This window comes from Cygnus olor, chromosome 2 (genome assembly GCF_009769625.2).
Source record: "Cygnus olor isolate bCygOlo1 chromosome 2, bCygOlo1.pri.v2, whole genome shotgun sequence".
NCBI classification, from domain to species: Eukaryota; Metazoa; Chordata; class Aves; order Anseriformes; family Anatidae; genus Cygnus; species Cygnus olor.
Window position 1 is genome coordinate 106496975 of NC_049170.1, and position 23835 is coordinate 106520809.

The following is a 23835-nucleotide window of genomic DNA, read 5'->3' on the forward strand; positions in this document are numbered from 1 at the left end:
TCAAAGAGTGACTCAACCTACTCAGCTACAGCATCGTTCTGAAGCATGTTCCTAATTCGGGAGTGCTTTGCAGCATCCAGCCACCTCCTGCTAAATTTCTTAGGACCCTGAGCTTACTCGTAAAAAGAGGAATTTAGCTGTTACGATGCAAGCAACCTACATGGATTCAATGTGAGGTCTGTGAGGGGGGGTAAGGGTTTCAAAGCTGTTCCTGGGATTGATTTTGTGGAGCAGGGATTGTCTCTCTCTGTGTTTGTACAAGTGCTAAGCACACAGATGGTATTCAATAAATAATAAAGAGCATGGACTTCTGATTGTGTATTTTGTTTTGAGAGACAAAGAGCAAGAGACCTCGTTCCCCAGGAGGGGGTTTTATACCCTTCTCACAGCTCAGCTATGAAATCCAGAGAGTGCATAAACGTGTTTAGTTAAGCCAGACCTGCTGGGACGCCAAAGGTGTTCCTTAAAACTCTGTGAACTGAGACGTAAAAGTGGAAATGGGAGGTTTGAAGTTAGAGGGTAAGGAGAGGAGGTGTAATTACAGGGTTGGACTCCCTGGCTCATCTGCTTGGAATTACAGAGCAGTGCTGAACCCTGGCTGGAGCGGGAAACAAATCAGGGATGATGATCAGATCAAAACAGCAGCTGCCAAAAGAGGATGAAGTAGGAAAATTGTCCATTTTTTCCATATGTAGTTATATTTCACCTAATAACGTACACCTACATTGTCATAGAAAGAAACAGGTCAGTGTGTAAACAGATCACTAATGTAGCAGTGCACAGCTTGGATCTGAGCTTCAAGCATGGGGAAACTACTGCCCTCTTAAAAGCCTGAAAACTCACATTATGAAAACTCACATTATGCATTTGAAGTGCAGCCAGTCGAAATGTGTTTACCCTGTTAGCTTTAACTTGGCCTAGAGCTTTTCTCCGCGTGCCACAGAGTCAACAGGAGCATCCTTCGGTCAGCGGCTAGCCCAAACTGGTAATACATAAGAATAACCAGCAATCCCAGGGGATCGCAGTGCTAAGCCTCTTCACATCACGTGATGTTGTCTTAAACTCTTCTATTGTGCATGGCAAATTAAGGGTTAAAAGTGAGTGAGAGGGTGTGTGTGTATTTAGGGTTTAAAGCTTTATAATGCAAGTCAAAATGTCCAGTAAGACTATAGCTTACGCCTTCATTATGTTAAGAAATGCCTAATTTAATGTCGCTGAATTACAATTTGGAAAAACTTGTATTCCTTAGTCAAAATAAAACCTGTACAGTGTCAAAAGAGGTTTGCAGCTGGAAGTTGTCCATTATCACTGTTTTCTTTGCTTAGACAAAAAGCCACAGAAGTTTCAGATGTCAGATGCTAAGATCGTTCAGCTCCAAAAAAACTGATTAATAAGAGCCACCTCCAAGTGGGTTCAAAACAAATTTGGCTAATTTCTTTTGTAAATGTAAACTTTTTTTTTTTACAAATACAAATGCTAAGAAGAAACTTTAGTGTATTTCTGATTATGTTACCGCTGAATTAGAAACCATAACTAAAATAATTCGTTGATAACGTCATAGAAATAGTCCTAATAAAGATGATGAAGGCAGGACTGCTGTGTGTTTCAGAGCAAAACTGTTTATGCTTTCAAAAGTTCTCTGGCAATATTGCTTAAATTAGTTGCAAAGTGTTTAATTTCAAAACCTGTTCAGGAAAACAATAAGTAAATATATAAGGATGTAAATACCCATGTCTGTAAAATGGACAAGAACTGCGCTCCGTGCTAGAGGCATATGAGATCCGTTCCCTCAGTAACATACTTCAGTTGGAAATCTGGAAGACAACGAAGAGGAAAAGAGAGAAAGACACGCCGCTTGCAGTAAGCCTTCTAGAGTTAGCAGGGAGAGCTAGAAAACAGGCTGAGTTTTATTCACGGTTTCATCCGTGTAAATTCGATTTCAACCATCTCCGTGGCTTGGCTGTGGGCTCATGATGTTATGGCGTGGTGGTCGTGAGCAGAAGGGGTGATTTTGGCACTCTGTAGCCAGCCTGTAGGAGCCAGGCTGGTAGGTGGTGGAGCCCCAGACTCACATACAGCACGCTGAAGGCAAATAGGCTCAGCTCTTCGAATCAAGAGTAGGGTTTTATTATCTATGCAGTGCTTTAGGTAGGGCTGGTGGAGGGTGGGATTACCTATAATAAGCTTGTTTAGTGCTGTCTGTACTTGGACAAAAGTCCCATCAGCATTGAAGGGAGTCCCACCTGAACAAACACCCGTGCTTTGTATGGAGGATGGAGCCGGGGTGTGCAGCCCGCGCGGCAGAGCACTGCAGATGTCTGTGATGGAGACCAGATGTCGGCTTCAAAGGGGGCAAGACCAAACTACTGTCGATATTGAATTGCACTTACGGCCTAGAGCTGCACCCACCGCGCTCCAGCTGCCCCGCGTGGAGGTGGGCTTTAACCCTTTGTGGCTGCAGAAGGAAGCAGTGATCCAACTTAATGGCCAAACCTAAACCTAACAGAGCTCCTCAGCTCTGCAATTTCTTGGCACTTGGTCCTCTGGTCTCTCCCAAACGGGGCCATGGAGCAAGGACAGAGCTATAAGATGATGGAGGGTCTAAGCCTGGGCCAGCCAGCCTTGGAGGAGTTTCCTTTTCACTCTCCCGTTTAACGCTACTTTATCTGTCTCTAGGATCTTCCACACCGTGCAATGCCTATTTCCCTCTGCGAGGCTACAGGTCTCTTTTGAAGCCGTGCCCGAAAACGCTGCATGCACAAGAAAGGCAGCAGATACCTGAGAAAGGAAATCATTGTCCCATCTGCTTTTATGACTATGAAATTCAGGTTTCCTTTCCTGGCCCCTTTGTTCATGGTAGCTAATTTAGGTCCTGATCCTGTGAGGACTGTTTGAAGTTTCGAGCGCAGGGAAAACACTGGTAAACACAGACAGCAGCTTGGTAACGGGACATTGTATTCTCCACTGCAATTACACAAGTTTGCACTGCATCTGAAGGCCTGTCATGGGCGTTATCTAGCACGCTCCCACATCAAGACAGAGCGTAATCCAAATGTGTATTTATTTAATTGTGCAGGGCAACTGCCCAGATAAGGAGAGCTATAAACTTAATCCGGTCAATTATTCTTTATCTGTGGTAAAGTTTTTAAAGTTTCAGACAAGTTCGAACTTGAACAGGGCTTGCTGCAGAAATGCGGCACGAATGTTCAGATGTTTCCGTCGGAGGTGAAGCCATCACGTATCGCGAACTTGGACTGCCGCTCGAGATTGTTTTAGTTTATAACAAAATGGTATTCTGGATTTAAGTTGCTGTAAATGAAAGAAAAGCGGTTCCTACTAAGCAATCCCAAGCTAAATCCAGTTTTGAGTCCTCCTTTCTGGTAACTTTTATTCTCCCGTTCAGCCAAGGGTGAACCTGCCAAAAGCCTAGGAGCTTCGAGCCTGCGTTTTGCAGCACTACATTTGGCCACATTTGAAGCCATGGTTTGGATTCCGGTAGAGGTGTTTGTTAATTAAACTGATTAAATCTAAACAGTTTAACATTTAAGATTATTCGAGTTGTACTTTTGCAACCAGGAATAGCTGAGAAGAGAATTTGGCCCGGGTGTATAAGTATGAATTAAAAGATGAGATTTTGTGTTCAAGCACAACAGTACTTACCATTATCTGTGGTGCAATTGTTCGTTATTTGCATACTATTTTTCAGAAAACCGAGCCATTTAGTGTAGCAGCTCACAGTTTTTTTGCAGAAATGTTGGCAGGGAGCTTTTACAGAAAGCTACTCTTGAAACACATTTGGGTAATGGGCTGCCAGCAGTTTGCCCTTTTAAGATTTGTATTTTACTCGCAGCTATGCGCAGAAATCTTTGAAGAACTTGAAAGTAACCTATCTTCCCTTGCAATTATTTTTATCTAGAGTGGTTGTTCCCACATCAGATAGAGGTTTATGGGTGAACCCCGGAGCCTGAACCCTCTTCCTTATCAGCACCTGGTACAGTACGTGCTGCTAGCTGTGCCTTACTGGCCTGTCAGCTGCGCACAGCTCCGCTTTCCCATTCAGATAGATGTTGGGTCTGCCCCTCTAACGTGTGATTTGTGAGGCCCTGGGAGGGGATTCCAGCTAGAATATGGAGCTGTAGCACCTCCTGTGCTGTCTTCCATGAAAACTTCGATGCCAAAGCTGTATTGTGATCTACACTACTCGGGCTTGATTATGAAAGTGAAGATGGATATCGATGCATCAAAAATGTGTTTTTCTTCATTTTGTTTTTCTAGCTGGTATTTTTGACAAGTTCTGGAATTTTACTTTTCCTTTTGGGCTTGCTCCTTTGAGTAAACAGCCATCACGGGGAGGGAGATAAAATCTTATGGCCTGTGGTCATAGTATAGCTAACGTTAGTGTTAACCAGAGGCTTCACAGAAATACTGCTATTAGCCTTTTGCAAAGAATGGTTTTTATTTGAAGGTTGTCAAGCTTTTGAGTGATAATATGATGGATTTTTTTTTCAATCAAATGCACAAGATTCCTTCATATCACACACACAAAAATAAATAAATAAATAAAAGTAAGTCAGACCTTGAGTCTGAAATACATGACTTGTCATGGAGGTGCTGGTGTCTACCATCTGTCTGTGCTGTAGAGAATAGCAGAGCTGGATCCCTTTGAATGAAAGCAGTGGCTCCAAGTATGTTGCAACTGTGTCTAGGCTCCGAAGTGGGCTTTCAAGAGCCATGAAATTCTTTTGCCAGTTTTGTGAAAGCACTTTTTAACCTTGAGCCTTCCAGCAGCATCCCACTTAACATCGCCAAACGGACCTTTTAAAATGAGTGCTATCAGCCCCGTGAGACTCCGGTTTTGCAGAACACTTCACTGTGCACAGCCAAAAGGAGAGTAGGGGACACTGTGCTGCTTCGGATTACCCTCAGTGTGGAAAAGCACAGGGAGGTGGTGTTCAGCTTAATGCCCCATGCAGGAAGCACATCGCCAGTCTTTGTAGGGGATCTTTAGATGATAGAAGAGAAGTTATGGCACCTTTGTATGGCAGTCATGTATGCAGGCATATGTAGGTGCTTACAAAAATGTTGAAATGCTTACTCAGTGAGGGCGGAGACTGTGCTAAATTAAGTATTTCCTTGCCCTTGCAACACAAACATTGCAAAGTGTAGTGAGCAAGGTAAGGGTCCCATCACTGCCTTTTAATCTTACACCATAATTCCTATCCTGATAGTCATGTCCAATCTATGTGATGCAAACATCTTCTACATCTTTTCCTCAATCTCTGCAGTGTTCCTTGTGTCCTCATGCCTGTTTTGATCACCTAAATTTGTTCCTATCCTCATTTGTCACAGTTGGAGTTCTGAGCAAATACTCTCTCTTCAGGTATGAATCTCGGTGGCTGATGGTGCAAATCTTCCTTCCATCTGCTGGGTTTGTTGCTTGCAAGTTGCAAGACAGAACTACATCCAGTTGTACATCCAGGGAGAGTTGGGGCACAACTGGCTTTTAAGCAATATCAAAAAGATGCTGTATAATATCACATAAAGTTCGTCTCCTTTTCAAAAACCCCTTCTTTTCATTATTTCCTCCAGGGAATAATTGGCAATGTATAACATAGTTACTGCATTTTCTCCTTTGATATGCACACCTAAAAGATGGTATCCTCCTGTAAAAGGATTTTTGCTTGGAGAAATTAAATGTTCAATTATGTTAAAAGGGATAAATCATTCATTTTCAAGTGTATCTGTATTCATGAGTCATATGACATGAATTAGGAAAAACATAACTGCCCAAAAGCAAATTGCATAACAAATATGCCTTGGAAATAATTACTTGAACCGTTTCAAAACCTCCTCTTGATGGCAGATTTCAAGTGCTTAACAAATCAAGTCAGAAATGTAAATTTTCAAAGGCTTTTTGAGTGTGAGATTATTTCTTTGCAGGAGACATCCTGACAGCTGTGTTTCTGTTGAAAGAGTTAGTACCGAAGGCTCCAGCATCGAGCAGGTACCTTGCAGAAGGTGTCTCTGCTGACACAATAGAGGCTCTGCACCCATGAAGAGGAGCTTTTACTCAATTTCAGAATGATGTGCTGAAGTAACGTGGGCTTTTTGAGTGTGTGGAGATGTAGAGGTGGAGAAGGGTATTGGAAGAGTAGGTCTCTGTCACTAGGTGTGATTCATAACAACAAAAATAAGTCTACTCGTAAGTTCACACGGACCTGGCTGAACTTGCTCTTCTGGCAGCGTAAGGGCCTGTAACGTCAGCCCCATAGCCACGAGGTTTCAGATAAACCCAATAAGCCCGAGCTTTTGAGGGAGCCGAGTGCTGTTCCAGGTGAGCTGGGCTGCAGACCAGGTACAGCAGAGAGCTGTGCAGAGATGCTGGCTTAAGGCCAGGAGACGATGTGCATGAAGGACCAAACCGGTCTAGTAAATCCTGCCTCTCAAAAGATCATTAGCTCCAGCAGAGCATCGCCTTGGCGTGGCCATACCACCTCTGAAATGGCACTGCTGTTTCTGGCTGGAGAACAACAGTTGTTCGGTGCTCACGTAAGTGAGACTGATCGGCAATGCAGAAACACCTGAGAAGACTGACTTTCAGAAAGGGAGAGGTATTGACCCTCTGAAAGTCAGGCTCCTTTAAGGGCATCTCCGACGGCATGCTCAAATATCAAAGCATCTCTCATGTTTATTACCCTTTAGAAAGTAAGGCCATAAATTCTCATTCAGGTGGAAGAACTGTTTGTAACCTGCAACAAAGCTACCAGTTTTTCTAGTAGACTTTGTGAGGTTGTATTCATTAATCTCATTAAATCTTGAGATCATTCAGTGATGAGTACTGTTTACATTCAAGTATTTATAGTATTGTTTCTGGTCATTCTTTATCTACTGTATAACTTCTTGCCTTTGTTTAGCTTAGGAATTACTCTCTGAAAACAGTTGACATGTATGTATATTTTTGGCAATGACATTTTCCCAGGTATTAGCCCAAGTTTCTTCCAGAAGATGTAGGACCTAGTGAACATAATGAGTCATTGACACTGTTTTCTTTTAGCAATAGGAGATGGCAAAAATTTGAAATGGTGTCTATCTAAAAATGAATAATGCTGATTTTCTTGTAAGTTCTTTAGCAATACCATGCACTGTTGGACTGAGCCACAGCCACAAGATTACCCTGAATGACAGACCTCACATTTAGAGGATGCTCTTCATGCCTAGTCTTTAGATGTCTGGCCTGGGGAACACAGAGTAGGGTCTGCGTTAGGTGGCTTGGTGCTTCATAGGGTGTGCGAGCAGAGGTTGTGCCACACACAACCGGAAGAGCCCTGTTCCTGAGCCAAACCAGGGAAGAGAGCACCAGAAAAGAGGGGGCAAATCCTAGCCCCTGTCCCTGTGAGCATGTGTTACCACGTTTTCCCTCTCCCGAGACAACAATCCAGGCTTCCAGGGCGCAAAAGCAGTCCCTCTAACCCACCCTGTACTCTTTTTTCTAGCCCAGCAGTTCTTAAATTCCTTTTGGCAAAGCAATACGGTTTCCAACCCATTATGTAAGGTTCATGTTTTTCACCTCTTAACCTCTAGATGTGTGTTTTTCTTTTGATCTGTGTTTTCCAACATATCTAAGAGCACTCGATGCCTAAAAGAGTAAAGGCGCATTCCTTCTGAAGCTACGTATTCATTTTGTCCAATTAATATTGTGTAGAAAGATCGTTGGTGGGTTTTGTATGTATACATTACTAGAAACCAAAATTACTGTGTGCTGGAGATAAAATTAGCTTTTGAAATTCCTTTTCCCTTTTCAAATAAAAATAGCAGAATCTGCCTTTAATTGACCACCTCAGTCATCACAGAGGCTTCCTGTGTGCAGAGGCTTTGCTTTTAGTATCTGTTTTCCCTTGGCTTTAAAGAGTAGTCTTTATTTGCAAGTTTATTATAGAAGCATTCAAATTAGAGGTGGGCTGAAACCGCAAAGTTTACATCCGGATCTGGATGCAACCTTCTGAAAGCTCCAAGGTCCAGGTTTTTGATTGTCCTGACCAGAGGCTAGAGAGGTGTCTGTAAAAGTTAGGTTCAGTCACATCTCTGGGTCTAAAAATGCAATACTTTGGCTCAAGCCCCTTTCCCCAGTATGTTTCATAAAGCTAGACTACTTAGTGGATTGTTCATGGACTGATATGAAGGAAGAGCATCCCGTATTTATTTATTTTTCAGATGAGACAAGAAATGTAAGTAGTGCTTTCCTAGGCACATAACAGTGTGAAAAAGTGTCTTTCAATGCAAGATGTTCACAACCTCCTTTATCATGTTGGAGGTGATCTCACCAGGGTCTCTTGATGATTTTTGCTTTTCTATTGCAGGGCTGGGAGAGGGTTCTGCTCTTCTTCATCCGGACAGCAGGTCTCACCCTCGGTCCTTAGAGAAGAGCGCATGGAGGGCTTTCAAGGAGTCGCAGTGTCACCACATGCTGAAACACCTTCACAATGGAGCCCGGATCACTGTGCAAATGCCTCCCAATATTGAGGGACACTGGGTATCCACTGGGTAAGGAAAGATCAAGCAAGATGCCTGAGTAATATGTGTGGAAGAGAAAAGGGGAAGGAAGCAGAGAGGAAGTATGAACATTCCCACTTCTACCAGCAGGGGAAATACTTCCTTTAATATGGTGATGCTCCAAATTCCAGATGCTTTATATATGTTTATGCACAAAAGGAGAAGGAGCTGCGTTATGTACATAGGAATAGCATGCTATAAAGCTGTCTTGATGAATCAATTTGTGGTCTGGATTTTAAACAGCATGCTGTGAAGTATCTTTAAATCTCTTTTCAAATGAGAAAGAGACCATTGAGTTGCCAAAATGGATGCTTATTCAAACATAACTTTATACTATCTTTGACTACACACATTAGATCCATCAAATGGATCCTTGTTTTCAGAGCATTTGTCTAGCACAAGTTTTATTAGCAAAAGAATTTAAGAAACTGTATTTCCCCAGTTCTGTTCTTCTCTATACATGATGACTTTTAATTCAGAGAGCTATTTTTCTTTCCATGTCTCAGCAGGCAATATTCACCCACTTATTTGAAGTGACTTGTAGTAGGAAAGTCTGGGGATTTTTAACAGGAAGGAGTGTATTTATGTTAAGCAGTGTGGATAACAAAGAAAGGGGACAAGTTTAAAGGTATAAAAGGATTTTCTAGAAGAAATGGAATTTAACTTCTATTTACACCTTCAGGAAAAAAATAAAGTAACAACACTCCTCCATTAAGCAACCTCAATACTACATGGTCCATATTGAAGCCAAGTAGAAGTTTTGCATTAACTGCCAGAAGTTTGCATTAACTGCCACCCCTGTTGAAACTTTGACTGCAAAAGCTGAGGACAAGATCCTGCAGGTTCTCTGCAGACCAGAGCTGGCGGTGCACCACTGAGAAGCTTGTACAACAGCTGTAGAAACCTGTTCTTTGCACTGTTCTGTGGATATTTGGCATTTTACTTTCTGATGCTATCAGCTGTTTTTCTAAATCTAGCATGCAAAAGAGAAGAATAGATGTTTAATATGCTGCTACTTTTTTCAGAGAATTGAGTCATGCAGCAGTCCTTAGACAAAAAAAGAAAAGCAAAATATGACTCAAAGTATTTAAACCTACAGAGAGTAAGCCCTTGGGTAGATACAATCACCATGAAGAAATATATTGGTAATAGTGTAATAGCAGAGGTAATTGTTGGCAAATTGGCAGGTATATATACCTAGTTCCTATTTACTCCCATTCATGCCAGAGGGACATGAGCATCCAGGCATCTCTGTAGACCCATGCAGTGTTGCTCACTCTTGTTACCTGTAGTGTACATGACATGCAGCCTTGTTAAAATTTTATTTCCATCACTCTCTATCTTCCCACAGCTGCGAAGTTAGAGCAGGCCCCGAGTTCGTCACAAGATCGTACAGATTCTACCACAATAACACATTTAAAGCCTATCAGTTCTATTATGGTGGCAATCGCTGCACAAACCCTATCTACACATTAGTTATACGTGGCAAAATTCGACTTCGCCAAGCATCCTGGATCATCCGGGGGGGTACCGAGGCTGATTATCAGCTACGCAACGTACAGATCATATGCCACAATGAAGCAATAGCCAAAAAATTAAGTGAGTTGGTGAACCACACGTGTCCTGGATTTATACCAGAAGATAGTCCCTGGGAGCAAGATGTGAGCTATGATTTGCTGAGAGAAGAGAACGGTTGTGAATGCACCAAAGCTCTGAATTTTGCCATGCATGAACTCCAGCTGATCCGCGTGGAGAAGCAGTATCTGCATCACAACTTAGATCATCTTGTGGAGGAGCTATTTCTCGGAGACATTCATACCGATGCTACCCAGAGGAGGTACTACCGACCCTCTAGTTACCAACCTCCTCTTCAAAATGCCAAGGTACGTGTGTGTATATATGCCATCTTTTTAAGATACTAGTGACAAAGCCTGCATTATTCAGCTCTTCTGAATCAGCGTACTAGTGTAATCTAAAATGCGGATGTGGTTCTAAAATGAGAGATGGACGGTGGCCTTACAGGTGATGTACTCAATTATAAAAAGATCACAGAATATACTTCATGTGCATAGAAAAAAACACTCTTCTGTGGTTTATGAGACTGCATCTAATGTGTGAAAATAGTCTGATGAGCTAAGTTCAACAAAGGCCACTCTGAGTCTGGAGAAGGAATCAAAGACATGTATGCAGAGGTGAGAATTGTTGGCTGGGACTATTGTTGTAGGCTAGCGGCAGAGAAGAAAGAAAGTTTGATACAGCACTGAAAAAAAGGCAAGATAAAGAGGCATCAGTGGATGCTTGTTCAGTTGCAGGAGTGTTAGGGAGAGAGGAAATCAAATTGTATCAACATATGGAAGTTAGGTGATCCATAACCTGAAGAGAAAGAGGAAATTGGAAGGTGGAGACATGAAAGGGACAGCATGAAGGGAAAAAAACTGACAGATTTTGCAGGTCATGAATCCAGAAGCACGTACACACATTAATGAAATGAAAAACAGGTGAATTTTGAATGGGTCTCTAATTTCATTGATAGTTCAGTTTTCGAAGGGGCCTCAGAGTGCCCTTAGCTTCAGTGAGAACTGATCAACCCATAGTAAGTTAAATAAAAATCAAACAGGAAGAGTAGACATTGATGGCTAGTAGCAGGAGGTCTGTCTGTACATCTTTCCAGGTGATGTTTCAAAGGAATGCAGCAATTGGAACCACATTGCAGGCTGCAGTTACTATCAATATGTTCCAGCTAGATACTGCTGCAGGATCACTTCCAGCTAATGGGTTATCACAATTTTTAATCATCTCACTGCAACTGATTCAAACATCAGCTACAGCTTATCAGCAGTAGCAGGAAACACAACAGGGGAAGTGAGAGTTTAGATGAGAAAACCTTGGCTTTCCCTTTCATTCAAAACCGCTCTGTCTGCCCCGTGTTGTGTCTGCCTCCTCTGAACTTCAGTAGTTCAGGACTTCACGTGATCTGCCTGTAATCATTTTAATAACCTGGCCTGGTGATAATTTTAATCTGCAGTCAGGTATGTCTCTATACAAACACTGCCGTCATTTCCGTTATTCTTATGCTCTCTTCAAGTGACCAGGGACAAATTTGCTTCTTCCCAAAACAAAGGGTTTCAGCAGCAGTAGATGAACCGCAGCACGTTCCTCATCAAAAATGTTGGATATGGCAGTTTAAATTTTCTCTAATTAATTCAAACAAGTACATCTGCTTTCTCTGTGCTCATTCGGGAGTGAAGGTTCTTTCCTAAATCTCTTCCTTTAAAGAAATCTGTAGGGTCAAATTATTTGACACCAGCTGTGTGAAGTAATATGTTATATTAGTTCAGCGAATATGGTAGATCTTTTTCTGACCACCTGTACAGAGACCACATGTACAGAGACAAAACTACCAATTTAATACATCCCAACTGATTATATTTTCAGGTCTATTTGGTCAAGTCTAGTTATCTTATTATGGGCTGATAGATGACATAGTAAATGCCTGATGCATTTAATGGCAAATGCATTTCCACCTGTAAGTAATTTCATTACAGTCAGAATGATCAGGTGTGCTGTCAACCAGCTTTATGAAAATAAGACTTTTGTCCAAGTCTGATGTAATTTTAGGACACACTGGTCACAATTTTCCTGCCTGTCTCTTGAACTACTGTAGCATCACTTTTTTGCCTCTAAATGCCTCTGAAATTTAATGCTCAAATTAAAAGGATTAAATCTTGCATAGAGGTTTCTTTCTCAAGCCCGGTTAAAAACAAAAAACGAAACTTAAAGACCTTACAGTTATCTGAGAGCAGTGAAACTCTCACTTACAATTACAAAGCCCATTATCTTAGGCATAATATGATGTATCTTGTATTCTGATGTATCAAAAAGCTGTGACACTGTGGAGGGCGCCTGTCTGAGCCACCCTGTATGCATTTAGCCCACAGTCCCACGTGTCGTGGTGGGCAGGTCCTGTCCTGAGCTATTCACGCTCTGAAATCATTGAAAACCTACAATGTAGATCCTATACTGTATGTTTACAAGAACTGGGGGTGTAGGAAGGCAGACAAGCCAATAAGTTATCCATTGGTATTCATGAAGTACAGTGCTTCCAAATAATATTTTTGGTAGCCAGATCTTGGCAGAGGCTGAATCTTGAGGCTGAATTTCTGACACTGGAATGCCATTCACAGGAGTACTATTGGCTACAGAAAGTGCTGTTACTATAGAAAGCACAAGTTAACTCTGAGTACACCAAAATACATACAAATTCCAGCTCTCCGTGATGAAACCCCTGTAGCCTCACAAATGGAGCTGCCAGGTCATAACTTTCAGACCAGTGCTCGACACCCATTTTGTCCAGTTACGAGTTCTGGCAAGTTGCTTCAGCTCTGTTTCTCCTCAAATGTTTGGCTGCACAGTCTAGTTGGCTCCTACAACGTGTGCATGTATACATTCAGTGTCTGGTTTACTGGGACACCATTCTCAGATGAGAAGGTAGAACTCAAGTTTTACGTGTGCAGCAGCCTAGGTTCTCTTCGTATTTTTGGTGGATTAATCTTGTTCAGATTTGATGTGAGATTTCTTTTATCTTGAGAGAAGTTGGGCTTGCTGATAGTAGGTTTTCAGCATGGCACAAATAATAGTACCCCTGAGAAATGAACCTTAACGTTAGCTCCACTGAAAGACTTCTGGGTTTTGATTTGTTCTTAGCCATGAAGTTCTGTCTGCTAACAGGTTCTCAACCTGGCTATGTGACTTGGTGTTTGCTGAACGGAAGAAGAATAGTAACAGAGATGCATTTTTTTTAAAGCTCAGGCAAACATACCACTGAAAGGTTATAACCCTTCTTCTTTGAACTCCTTTCCTTTTCTAATTGTTGCTCCACTGGGACCCAGCTGAAAATGAGTTTAAATGCTAAATTGAGTTTAAAACTACAAGTCACAGACTCCTCTGGAAACTGGACACCATGAATAAATAGAAACGTTAAATCAACTTGTTTTTTTAAGGTTTCTACAGTCATACCAAGAGGTTGGGGAGGCCAGGAAATTGCTTCTGAAGTGAATCAGGTGTATTGTGTGGAATCTTTCATTTAAGGCTTTTTTCATTTCCTTTTTATTTATTTTTATTTTATACTTATAAAGGCCTGCCTAAAATAAGTTAAGAGGATTCACATTTTGAGTTAAATTTATAGTTAAGCCTGGATATAGAAGAAAGTTCCACCCAGCTCAAGCGTTTACACAGCCTGTAAGTTGGATGTGGTAGCCACGTTCATTACTTATGTGGTTGAAATGAATGGTAATTAAAAGCAAATGATTGCTGGATATGCTAGGAATGCCAAAGCCACATGATCAGGACTTTAAACAAATAGAATTGGACCTTCTCCAAACTCCTGCAGTGATTTCACCACAGGATGGTAAATCAAAAGGGCTGTCCAAAAACCAGACAGCTTTATACTGAGCTACAAATCTGAATAATTTCACAGATTACCATATCTCAAGTGTTCATATAAAACCAGGGAGCTTTTAAAAATATCTAATATGTCATCTCTTAAAGCTTTACAAATGTTCGTAGATAAGAGCATACCTTAAACAAATTCCTCTTGTAAAATACGTGGAAGTTCTTAAGTGCAGCTGTTTAATAGGTCACTGTATAGATTTATCTTAGCAGTCCTCTAGCTTTGCTCAAGGTATGAATTAGGACTTGCTGATGATGTGGGTTGGATGTCTTTGATGTGCCTTGATGTAGAGAGTTTAGAAAGGGATTCAAGCTAGTGCACGTTCAGCTTCTTTACCCAGCAGGAAAGAGCATGCTGGTGGAAAGGGCAGGATGGTGGAATTGCTTGGTCATCATCTGTATTGTACAAAAAATACTGATTAGGACAATACCAAGGAGCCTGGCTGACCAGTCATAAAATCACACCTGATTTGCAAATCTATATGGGAACTTGTAGCATGAAGGAAGGCTTGAATGTAGTATTCGTTCGCTGTGCATAAGGACAGAAGATGTTTTCAGAGATATCTGCTATGTCTAAAAACACAGGAAATGTTTACAACAGCAATACTGGGACACTGGTTTCACATCTAATTGCCTCAGAAATACCATTTTGTAAACAAAGAACTCCTCGTGCTATTTTATCATCTGATTGAGTAACAGGAAAGATCAGTCCACAGCTGTGATGGCAGATCATTCTAGTTAGATCATTTTTTTAGGAACAAAGCTGGAGTGGTCTGGAACATCACAAGAATCCTAAAACATGCTAGAATAAATTTCCTTATGCCTTTGCCATGCTCAAACATTTGCTGGCCACACATTTTCATTAAAATTTTCCCAAGGAAAAGCAATCCCAAATTGTCAATCCTCTCTGACAAGTTTATTCACCTTTGGAAGCTGACTTTCAGCACCACTCGGTGTTTGCAGCTGGAGCTGATTCCACGTATGGAGGCTGGTGCTTGGGTTTTGGTTTAGCCAGGAGGTAAAAGAACAAAGTGCACGAGGTCTTCTAAACTTTTGAAAATTTGGGTGTTCATCTCTTTGAAACTCGGTTACTTCATCTGTAGGGGGAATGCTGAGTACTGGAGGTGCTCACAAGGAAATGCAAGCATAAGTTAATAAATAGATCTTAAACATGTGAAGCGCCTCAGAGAAATACGCAAAATATTATCTCAATCAAAAAGCATAATTTTGGAGGACAAAACTCCTCTGTTTGCCAGAGCAGTGCTACTAGACTTCCAGATTAAGCCAACACTTGAAGGGTTTCTTTTGTTCATTATTACTGGCAAAAGACTCTTGATTAGGGAAATTATGAGGGCAGAAAGAACATTGAGAAGACTGTTCAAACAGGTTAATTCCAGGTTTATGAACAACAACAATGTGTATGATGCACTTCAGAGATAAGAGAAGCAAAAAGCTTCTAGCTGAACCTTCAAAAGCTGTGTTGGTTTTTAAACCATATTCATCTTCACTGATCACCGTCTGTTTTGCAATTACAGTAAAAGTCTGCTCCAACACAAATACAGTACCCCAGATCAGAGTTAACTATTTAGTTTAGCAAAATAAAAGAAGGGTCTTCAGATCAACGCAGCAAATATATCTAAACTACTGACACCTTCCTTCTTGTTGGCATCTAACCACAATTACTTCATGTTTTTTAAGCGGGAATGGAGGACTCATTGTCAATATTGCTATGCAGTAGCATAGTAGGAGTATAAGTAGGCTTACATAGGTTGCTTTTTAAAGGTACAATAGACGCATAAGGCAGCTTTATTTTGGAATATTCTGTTCCTGAAGATGGGCATTAAAACTGTTGTTTCATAATTTCCAGGATTTTTTTTGATATTTCTTCTCAAAATATTCATGTCACTATAAATTAGTATCATTTTAGTTGGATAGAGGACATGTGAGTAAATTCATCTGAGAAAAAGGCCAGTATTTATCTGTGTTCCCATCTTTGGTGCGGACTAAAGGAGTTTATATCATAAGGGAACAAGCAGAAGACTCTTGTATTTCATTGCGGTCGTGTTTATTTCAGTTTTATGCAGGGTTGTGCAATGGAATCGACGTGATAGATCAGACAGTTGTGTAATGGTAGTGCCTTCAGATTCCTTCACTATCTTTCTCTTCCTGGGAGTAGTTAATAAAAACCGTTCCTCAATATCTTAAAATATATGGTACATATTTTTAGATAAATCTGAACATACCTCCACCCTCCTTACTGCATGCAGCTCCTCCATTCTCCACCAAAAGAAATCCCAAACTGACAACCCTGCAAAGGAGTTACCGCTCTCCCCAGCATTTCATTTGCTTCAAGATTTTTTAATTAAAGTTTTAAATCTTTGTTATTCTTCATTCCCTTTGGCAAGCTGAATTATAACTCTGTCAACCATGCTTTTCAACTCCCCAGAGCCAGCCTAATGCACGTTAGCCAACTTAGCTTCATATGAGGTCATGGAAAGCCTGCAAATTATCACTTTTGTGGTAGAGGGAGATTGTAGCCGTTTATTAAAGTGTTGTCTTGGTCTGCAGTTATCTGGAGCAGTGGAAGAGTAGAGCTTGATACTACACTGAGCAATTCATAAAAGTGTCCTTTGGGTGGACTTGGTTCCTTGGCAGCATGAGGCAAAGCATCTAACTTTTTCTGTTTACTTGGATGCATTTCCTTGAGCTGACACCTTCTCCCAGCTGATGTTCTCCAGAGGTTTCCCTTTGTACTTGTCCTGGGAGCATGCAGTAATTGATACCAAAACCTGGCACCTGGCTTCTCGGGCGGTGAGGCTGAAGGCACCCTGGCCAGATAGGCCTCGTCCCAGGCCTACCTAGCCCAGCCCATGACACACGGCATTTGGGTGGGTGTGGGAGGTCACTGCTAAGCATGTCTTTTCTTTCTCCTCTTCTTCAATGCTTTCTCTCATGGTCAGAATCTACCCTAAAAGGGGAGTCCCCAATGCAAGAGCAAGACGAACTTGTGAGTAACCAGAGCCTGGGCTGCCTCGTGTTGTTTAGAAGCATCTTCCCCTGGCGGTGGGTCTTTTGCTAGCCCTTGCCACGCACAATACAGTATAGATGCAACCTGTCTTCCTCTTCCAGCCATGAACAATACCTGCTTCTTGCCATGCAACCAATGCAAATCAGTGATAGCCAAAGGTGGGTTTATACCAGCTGAGAAACTGGCTCTTCCAACCAAGCTTTCCACATTACACCTGCACAGACATAGGTAAAACAGACGTAGCAGCAGAAGAATGTTGTAGAAATATTTTTAATGTCAGTACACAACTTGATAAGGCAGGATATTGCTACAAAAATGTGAAATATGTGACTTCACTGAGTATTGTAACTGAGCAGTGGTGACAGCAGCCCAGGAGGAGGGAACAGACCCAGCTGGCAATGGTATTGGGAAAGGGAGGGATGGGTGTACTTAGAGTAGCCACATGGAATATCTGAGTTTGAATAAAAACTGAAAGTTGAAAGGCCTGAGCCCCTAGAGAGAGATTGCAGAAAGAAGCAACTGCTCTGCCAGGAGTTTAAGGGTTGGGTTTTCGTTTGATACTGGCATTACTGGGAGGGAAGAGGAGAGCGAGGAGGGAGTCCAAAGGCAGCAGAACTGACTGCAAAGAACAGCACTTTTCTGTGTTTCTGAGGCAGAGCTGATGCTTGAATCTCCTAACCAGCTTATGGGATAGGAAGGATGTGTTGACTGTGCAGCAGCTCCAGATAAAAAGAGAAGGTGAGATGATTTCCCAAATTACTTTGGGAAAATAATGTGTAATTTCATGTCAGTTTCAAGACCTTGCAGATGCAAAACAAACTGCTGCGGAGAAAACTGGCTAGGTTCACCACTTCTCAAATTGTCAGCTGCTGTTCCTCAGCCTGAGTCAGCTCTAAACAGCACCAGTCCCTTGTCTGCCCTAATACCAGACCTAGAACAAGAGTTGCCATACTGTCGGATGGTTTAGAAGTTTACTACTTTCTATGCTTTTGTCTTCTTAATGTGTCTAGTCTGGTACAATACCAAGTATTTGCAACTATAAAAGATGACAGAGAGAACTTGTCAGAAAATGGTCAAAATTCTCCATTAAAAATGCCCAGAAAGCCCCTAAAATGCTTTTGTGCTAAGAATGCACTGCATCTCTCAGACTCTTAAGTAGTCACCATCCCTGGGGGTGTTTAAGGAAAGGTTGGAGGTGGTGCTTAGGGACATGGTTTAGTGGGTGGTATTGGTGGTAGGGGGATGGTTGGACCAGATTATCTTGGAGGTCTTTTCCAACCTTAATGATTCTATGATTGCCAAATATCAGAAATAGTCATCTGCAGGGGAAAAGTTGGGTTACAACTGGAGCTGCTTCAGACAAATACCATTTAATTTATTTTTTTTATTGAGATACGGACACATTTTCAGCATATAAAAATAGATAGATAGCAGAGTAAATATATTTGAGCAAGATGTTCTGTTGAAAATAACTGTATTTTCAACCTCCTCTTTACTACTTGTGCTTGTTTGTTTTGTGCCTAAATACACCTGCAGTACATCCTGCAGGTCCTCTCTTTGATATTAAGCAATGATTTCAGCTTCTGCTTTAACCATAAGGAAAGGGTAGATTTCCTGTACATTTTGGAAAGGGTTTGGCCCATGGATTTCTTGGGCAACGACAGCATCAAAATACAAAGTTGCTCAAAGAAAACTAGAACACCTTCCAAAAAGATCTTTCTACGTGTTATTCAAAGCCCGTTTTACCATTGCTGAGAGAAATCCCAGTTGTGCGACAGTTTTTTTGTCCTGGGCCATAACAAACACTATGAATTGATTAGAGGAGAATTAGCTCTAGGCAGCCACAGAATCTAATAGAACTTAAGCACAAAAATAAAATGTGCTGAGACGATTTGTGTTTCCGACTATCCACAGCAATTGGGAAAAAGATCAAGGAACCTCATCCTTGTTTGCTTTTTTATTAGAAACCTCTCTGCTTGGCTTCCAGAGCAGTCTGGCCCTGTTACCACTTCAGCTGAGGCAGCAGGAGGGAGGGATAAGGAAAAATGTTCATGGAAATTTTCAGATCACAAACTATTTTCTCCCCAAGTATACAAGAACTGTTTCCAGCCAGAGATTCAGACTTATTTCAACCCTCATGGCCTCATGGATTAATTCACAAGTTGGCTTCAGAGAAGCACCCAGGAGGGTGAGGAGTTGGGCCAGCACAGATTCAGCATTGCAGAGCTGCAACAAGGCTCCCTTCCCCTCATCTCCATGGGAAGGGATCTTGCAGACACCGAGCAGTGGCCATCCCTGGGGCTGTTCCTTTCTGCAAGACCCCTGTATTAAAAATACTGCACTGTGCACCTAAGATATTTGAAACATGAAACAGATGTGCACCCTGTCCGCTGATCATTTTATTGCTTTTTAGTTTATGTCATGCCCAAATTAGCTTTTTATTAGAGAGTACTTAATTGTGTTTGGACTCAAACGTCCTCAGCCTCTGTTCTGTATTTTCTTTGAATGTCCATTTTTAGAAAATAATCTTTCCTAAGACAAATGGAAAGGGAGTGATTTGCAAGGCTTTAGCCAGTGCAATTAAGAGCCAAAAGCAGCTGACCTGAAAAAGCAACAGTGAAAAATACATTCAGTTGTTAAACATAAATTACTCCACAATTAAGTCCAATTGACTCATAATAAAACTAGATCTTTCTCATATACATTACTTGGACAAAAATTGTACTGAGGGGTTTTACATGTGGCATATTCTTCCACTAAGTAGTTCATAACTCTGTGAAAGATAATATCAGAGTGAAAAATGTAGGCTTAGATTCAAGCACTAATCTCAGAGAAGCAATTCATTCAGGGTATGGCCTTACGAGATGCCTGAGCCACTTTGGTATCTCACTGCTTTGAAAGGGATACTCCTGCTTCCCTCATCACTTCCCCAGCTTCTCCCTGTCCTACTCCCTTTTTATTGCAGCAAGTGCCCATTCACCACAGCCACTTCATCCAGGTGTTAGGCAGCTGTAACACTTGTCTGCCTCATGGCAGGACAGCTATGCTGGAGAAAGAAGTATTTATTTGGTGGACACCTGGCCTGGTTCACTGAAGGTGTCCATGCAAGGACAACAGCAGATTTTGTGGTTCTGTGAAACCAAACCCTTTCCAAAGAAAAAGACTGACATCCTCTAAAGAGAGCTAGAGGTTCAACAGACCCCTTTCATTAGTCCCAAACAAGCTTGCAGATGATGTGTTTACTGTAGACAAGAGGAAGGAAGACACTGGACTTCTATCAGATTGTGCATGAAAGTTTGTTCCAGAAATAGAGCTACATACAAATATATTTATTTATCAATCTATCATATACAAGCCCCTTACGTTTCTGTCTGCCTTCTGATAGCTCACTCTCTTTATTTAACCTCCTACCAGTCCTGAGTCAAACAGAAAACCTGTAATTGTCTGTTTCTGTGAACTGAGATTAAGTCCATGGGAAGGTCACACAAGAAGCCTGTAGCAAAATAGAAAGACAGGCTGGATCTTGATTTCTCTCTTGAGAGAAATAAGAAAGCCCAAATTGAAGCTTGCAGTCTCAGAAATCACCCCAGTTTTACAGTCCTTGTGTGTTATACGTGCTTTTGGTGTTCAGAACCACATATTTTGCACCAGTCTCTGCTGTTAGATACAATGGCACATCTGCTAACTTCATCAGTTCCAGTTTATTTACTTAATTAAATATACTTTGTATTTTCACTAACATACTGATGGCCCCTGTACTTGCTTGCAGAAGCTGGAAAATGAATTTTTAAATTAGTTAACAAGCTCCACAATGGGAAAGAATGACATCTTCTGTAGCATGCTGACACATGGTCTGCAGAAGACCACATGGTTTTGGGTGGAAAGCCCCTCTGGAGGTCAGCAGGTCCAGCCTCCTCTTCAGAGCAGGTCTGTTGGCCAACGCTGGTTCAGGTCAACCTGGGCTACATCGTTTATAGTTATTTTGCAGACAGACCATTATTCTACAGCCTGGTGAAGCTGGCAGCAGGCTCATTGATTTCACTGACTTTTGATGTCTGTGATCTGGAGGGGAGACAAATATAAACCCTGTTCAATATGTGTGAAAGGGATGCATTGCCTGAGTTGTGCGTTGGTTCTCGGAAGCTACCTATGGTTGTATCATCAGACAAACTGAGGGCACAGATGAAGAATGTGTAAATGTGGTTCCTAAAGTGTGCCCTGAGCTGAAGATAGCAAATAGAGAAACGCTGACTCCATAACGTCACACGTGGGCTTTAAAATATTAGTGATGAATTTGAGCATTTATGTAATGGGAGGAGCTCAGAGAGATCACAGAGAAGAGGACTGGAAAGGGGCATGAAGGAAAAGTGGTCATGCTGTATAAATCCCTCTCCCCAGCGGTTGTGTGGGAGATTCAGCTCTTAGCTCAGTGCACTCTGAAAACTCCTCACAGCTTGAACGAACTAGGTGATGGAAAGAACCCACCCTGTTCATCCCCCTGTCTCCAGGAGGGATCAGGTATCCTCAGCAGATGATGGCAATGGCTGGCTGTGGGTCTTTGCCTCTCGCAGAAGTGATTAGCACTAGGAGCACCATGCAAGCACGTGGTGGGCAGCGCCTCCGAGAAGCCCCATCCACGCATCACAAAATGGCCTCGCCCCTCAGGGACGTGGCTGGAAGCTGGGGCATGTGGATCAGGTTGGTGCTCAACAAAGCAGTTCTGCTGTGGGCCTTCATCGGGCCTGACCGACACCACAAACCTCATTCCTGGTGGAAAGAGCCACAAAGCTTTCATCATGTTCAGTGACAGTAGGCCATATATGCTCTGTGCAAGCTCACTTACATCCCTATATCCACGTTGCCGTCAGCAGAGCTGTGTGCCTGACACGGAGAAGAAAATTGGCAGAGGCCACAGTTAAGACTCCTCTAGATACACAAAGGGTACACTTCACGAGCTTGTGTTAGAGCTCAGGAAAGCTGAAAAGGTGTAAAATAGCAGGTTACTGTTCTCCCAGGCTGCTGCCCAAACGGAAAACATGGAAAACCTGTGTCCATCCACAGCACCCAAAGTTAGCAATCAGTGCAAAATAAGAACTGAACGAATGTATTCATTTCTAACATGAGACTTTCCCAGTCCCTACCACAGCAAATTACTGCCTGACAACATCTTGTGTGATTTGAAGGACAAATCAGCCTTTCAGGTGCTTTGAAAACCATTAAAAACATAAGAAGTAACAACGTATTCCGTAAAACCTGAAGCTGGTGTCACTTCAGCACGAAACAAATGCCCCGATTCACTGCCCTTTTTGGCAGGTAACACCTAACGAGGGTTTCTCTCTGCTTCCTTACAGAACCACGACCGCACGTGCATTGCGTGCAGGATCATCTACCGCTCCGATGAGCACCACCCTCCCATCCTACCCCCCAAGGCGGACCTGACCATCGGGCTGCACGGTGAGTGGGTGAGCCAGCGCTGCGAGGTGCGGCCGGAGGTGCTCTTCCTCACACGGCACTTCATCTTCCACGACAACAACAACACCTGGGAAGGCCACTACTACCACTACTCCGACCCCATCTGCAAACACCCCACCTTCACCATCTACGCCAAGGGACGCTACAGCCGAGGAGTGCATTCGTCCAAAGTGATGGGGGGAACGGAGTTTGTGTTCAAAGGTAGGGTGACTCACAGTGGTTTGATTGCTAACGAGTTCATGCTGTTGTTGGAGGGATTTACTCCTTTTTTGGGCAGTTTTAGGCCTTCTGTGATTGCCCAGGCAATGAGTGGTATTTTACACCACTGAAGCAATACTCATTTGAGGCAAAATAGAGAGATCTTAAGTACAACACAAGAAAGTAAGTCTTCACATCACTAAGTCTTGGAGCCTGGTGGCCAGACTTCAAGCATCTAAGCAAAGTGCCCAAGATTAGATCCATGCTCCTAAGGCTCCTTCAGCATAGAGAAAAAAAAAAAAAAGTGACTTCAGAAGGCATTTCAGGTCATAAGTGGTATAAATCATTTTTTGACAAAGACAGATATAGTAGCATGTGTCTTTTCATCAGCTTCCAAGGGGGACTAGAGCAAGTAGTGGTGTCCCTGAAGACAGCTCTGATTAATCCCACCGCAGCGAATACTGGATGTACCTAACAGCCCCCTCGAGTACTCCAGGAAGCAGCACTCAGTGGTGACGTTACCCAGGTCCCCGTGGCTGAAAAGCCTTTTCATACAACACCCCCACAGCAGCCTGCTTAGAAAGAGCTCGGTGGTTTTAACCACTCGCACAAACAAACATCTCCAAAACACGACGTCCCTCCATGGCACCAGCCCCAGTGGAGCCTGTGGAAACCCCGAGCATACTGTAGGCTCTTACCCTCCTTATTTCAGTTGCCATATGAAAAGCATATAGCTTCTTGTATGTCTCCACTTTAGAAAAATATCTAACTCTGAGAAATGTTTTACTAATCTAGGATTTTCATAGGAGGCAGGAGATATCCCTGCCTGTCAGAGCTCTTGTTCTTTCTAGCTGTATGCAGCATGTTCCAGCTTAGCTCCGAGAGTAAAATCCAGTTTTTGCTCGAATTTCTGTTTGATAACATGCCAATTTACCTCACAGAGCAAGCTCACTAATTTTGTTCTTTTAAAACTTCTAGGTTCGCTCTCTATAGATTACCTTTTATGCCAACTATAGCAAATAACATGAACTGTTGAGCCTTTGAGTCAAATATCTGCTTGTAAAACTTCAGAATAAAAATCTGAGTATAAAGTATAAAAATTTAAGTATAAAAAAATATGTACATTATTAATGACCTGT

At 42.1% G+C, this 23835-nt stretch overlaps 1 protein-coding gene across 1 annotated transcript in view; it reads left to right on the forward strand.

Moving 5' to 3' along the window:
* The window catches only part of APCDD1 (APC down-regulated 1), a 31301-nt gene that overhangs the window by 745 nt on the left and 6721 nt on the right, over positions 1-23835 (forward strand). The window contains exons 2-4 of the mRNA XM_040549992.1: positions 8358-8541; positions 9902-10433; positions 22378-22699. Coding sequence (XP_040405926.1) covers positions 8358-8541; positions 9902-10433; positions 22378-22699 — 1038 coding nt within the window. The remainder of the gene's footprint in view (positions 1-8357; positions 8542-9901; positions 10434-22377; positions 22700-23835) is intronic.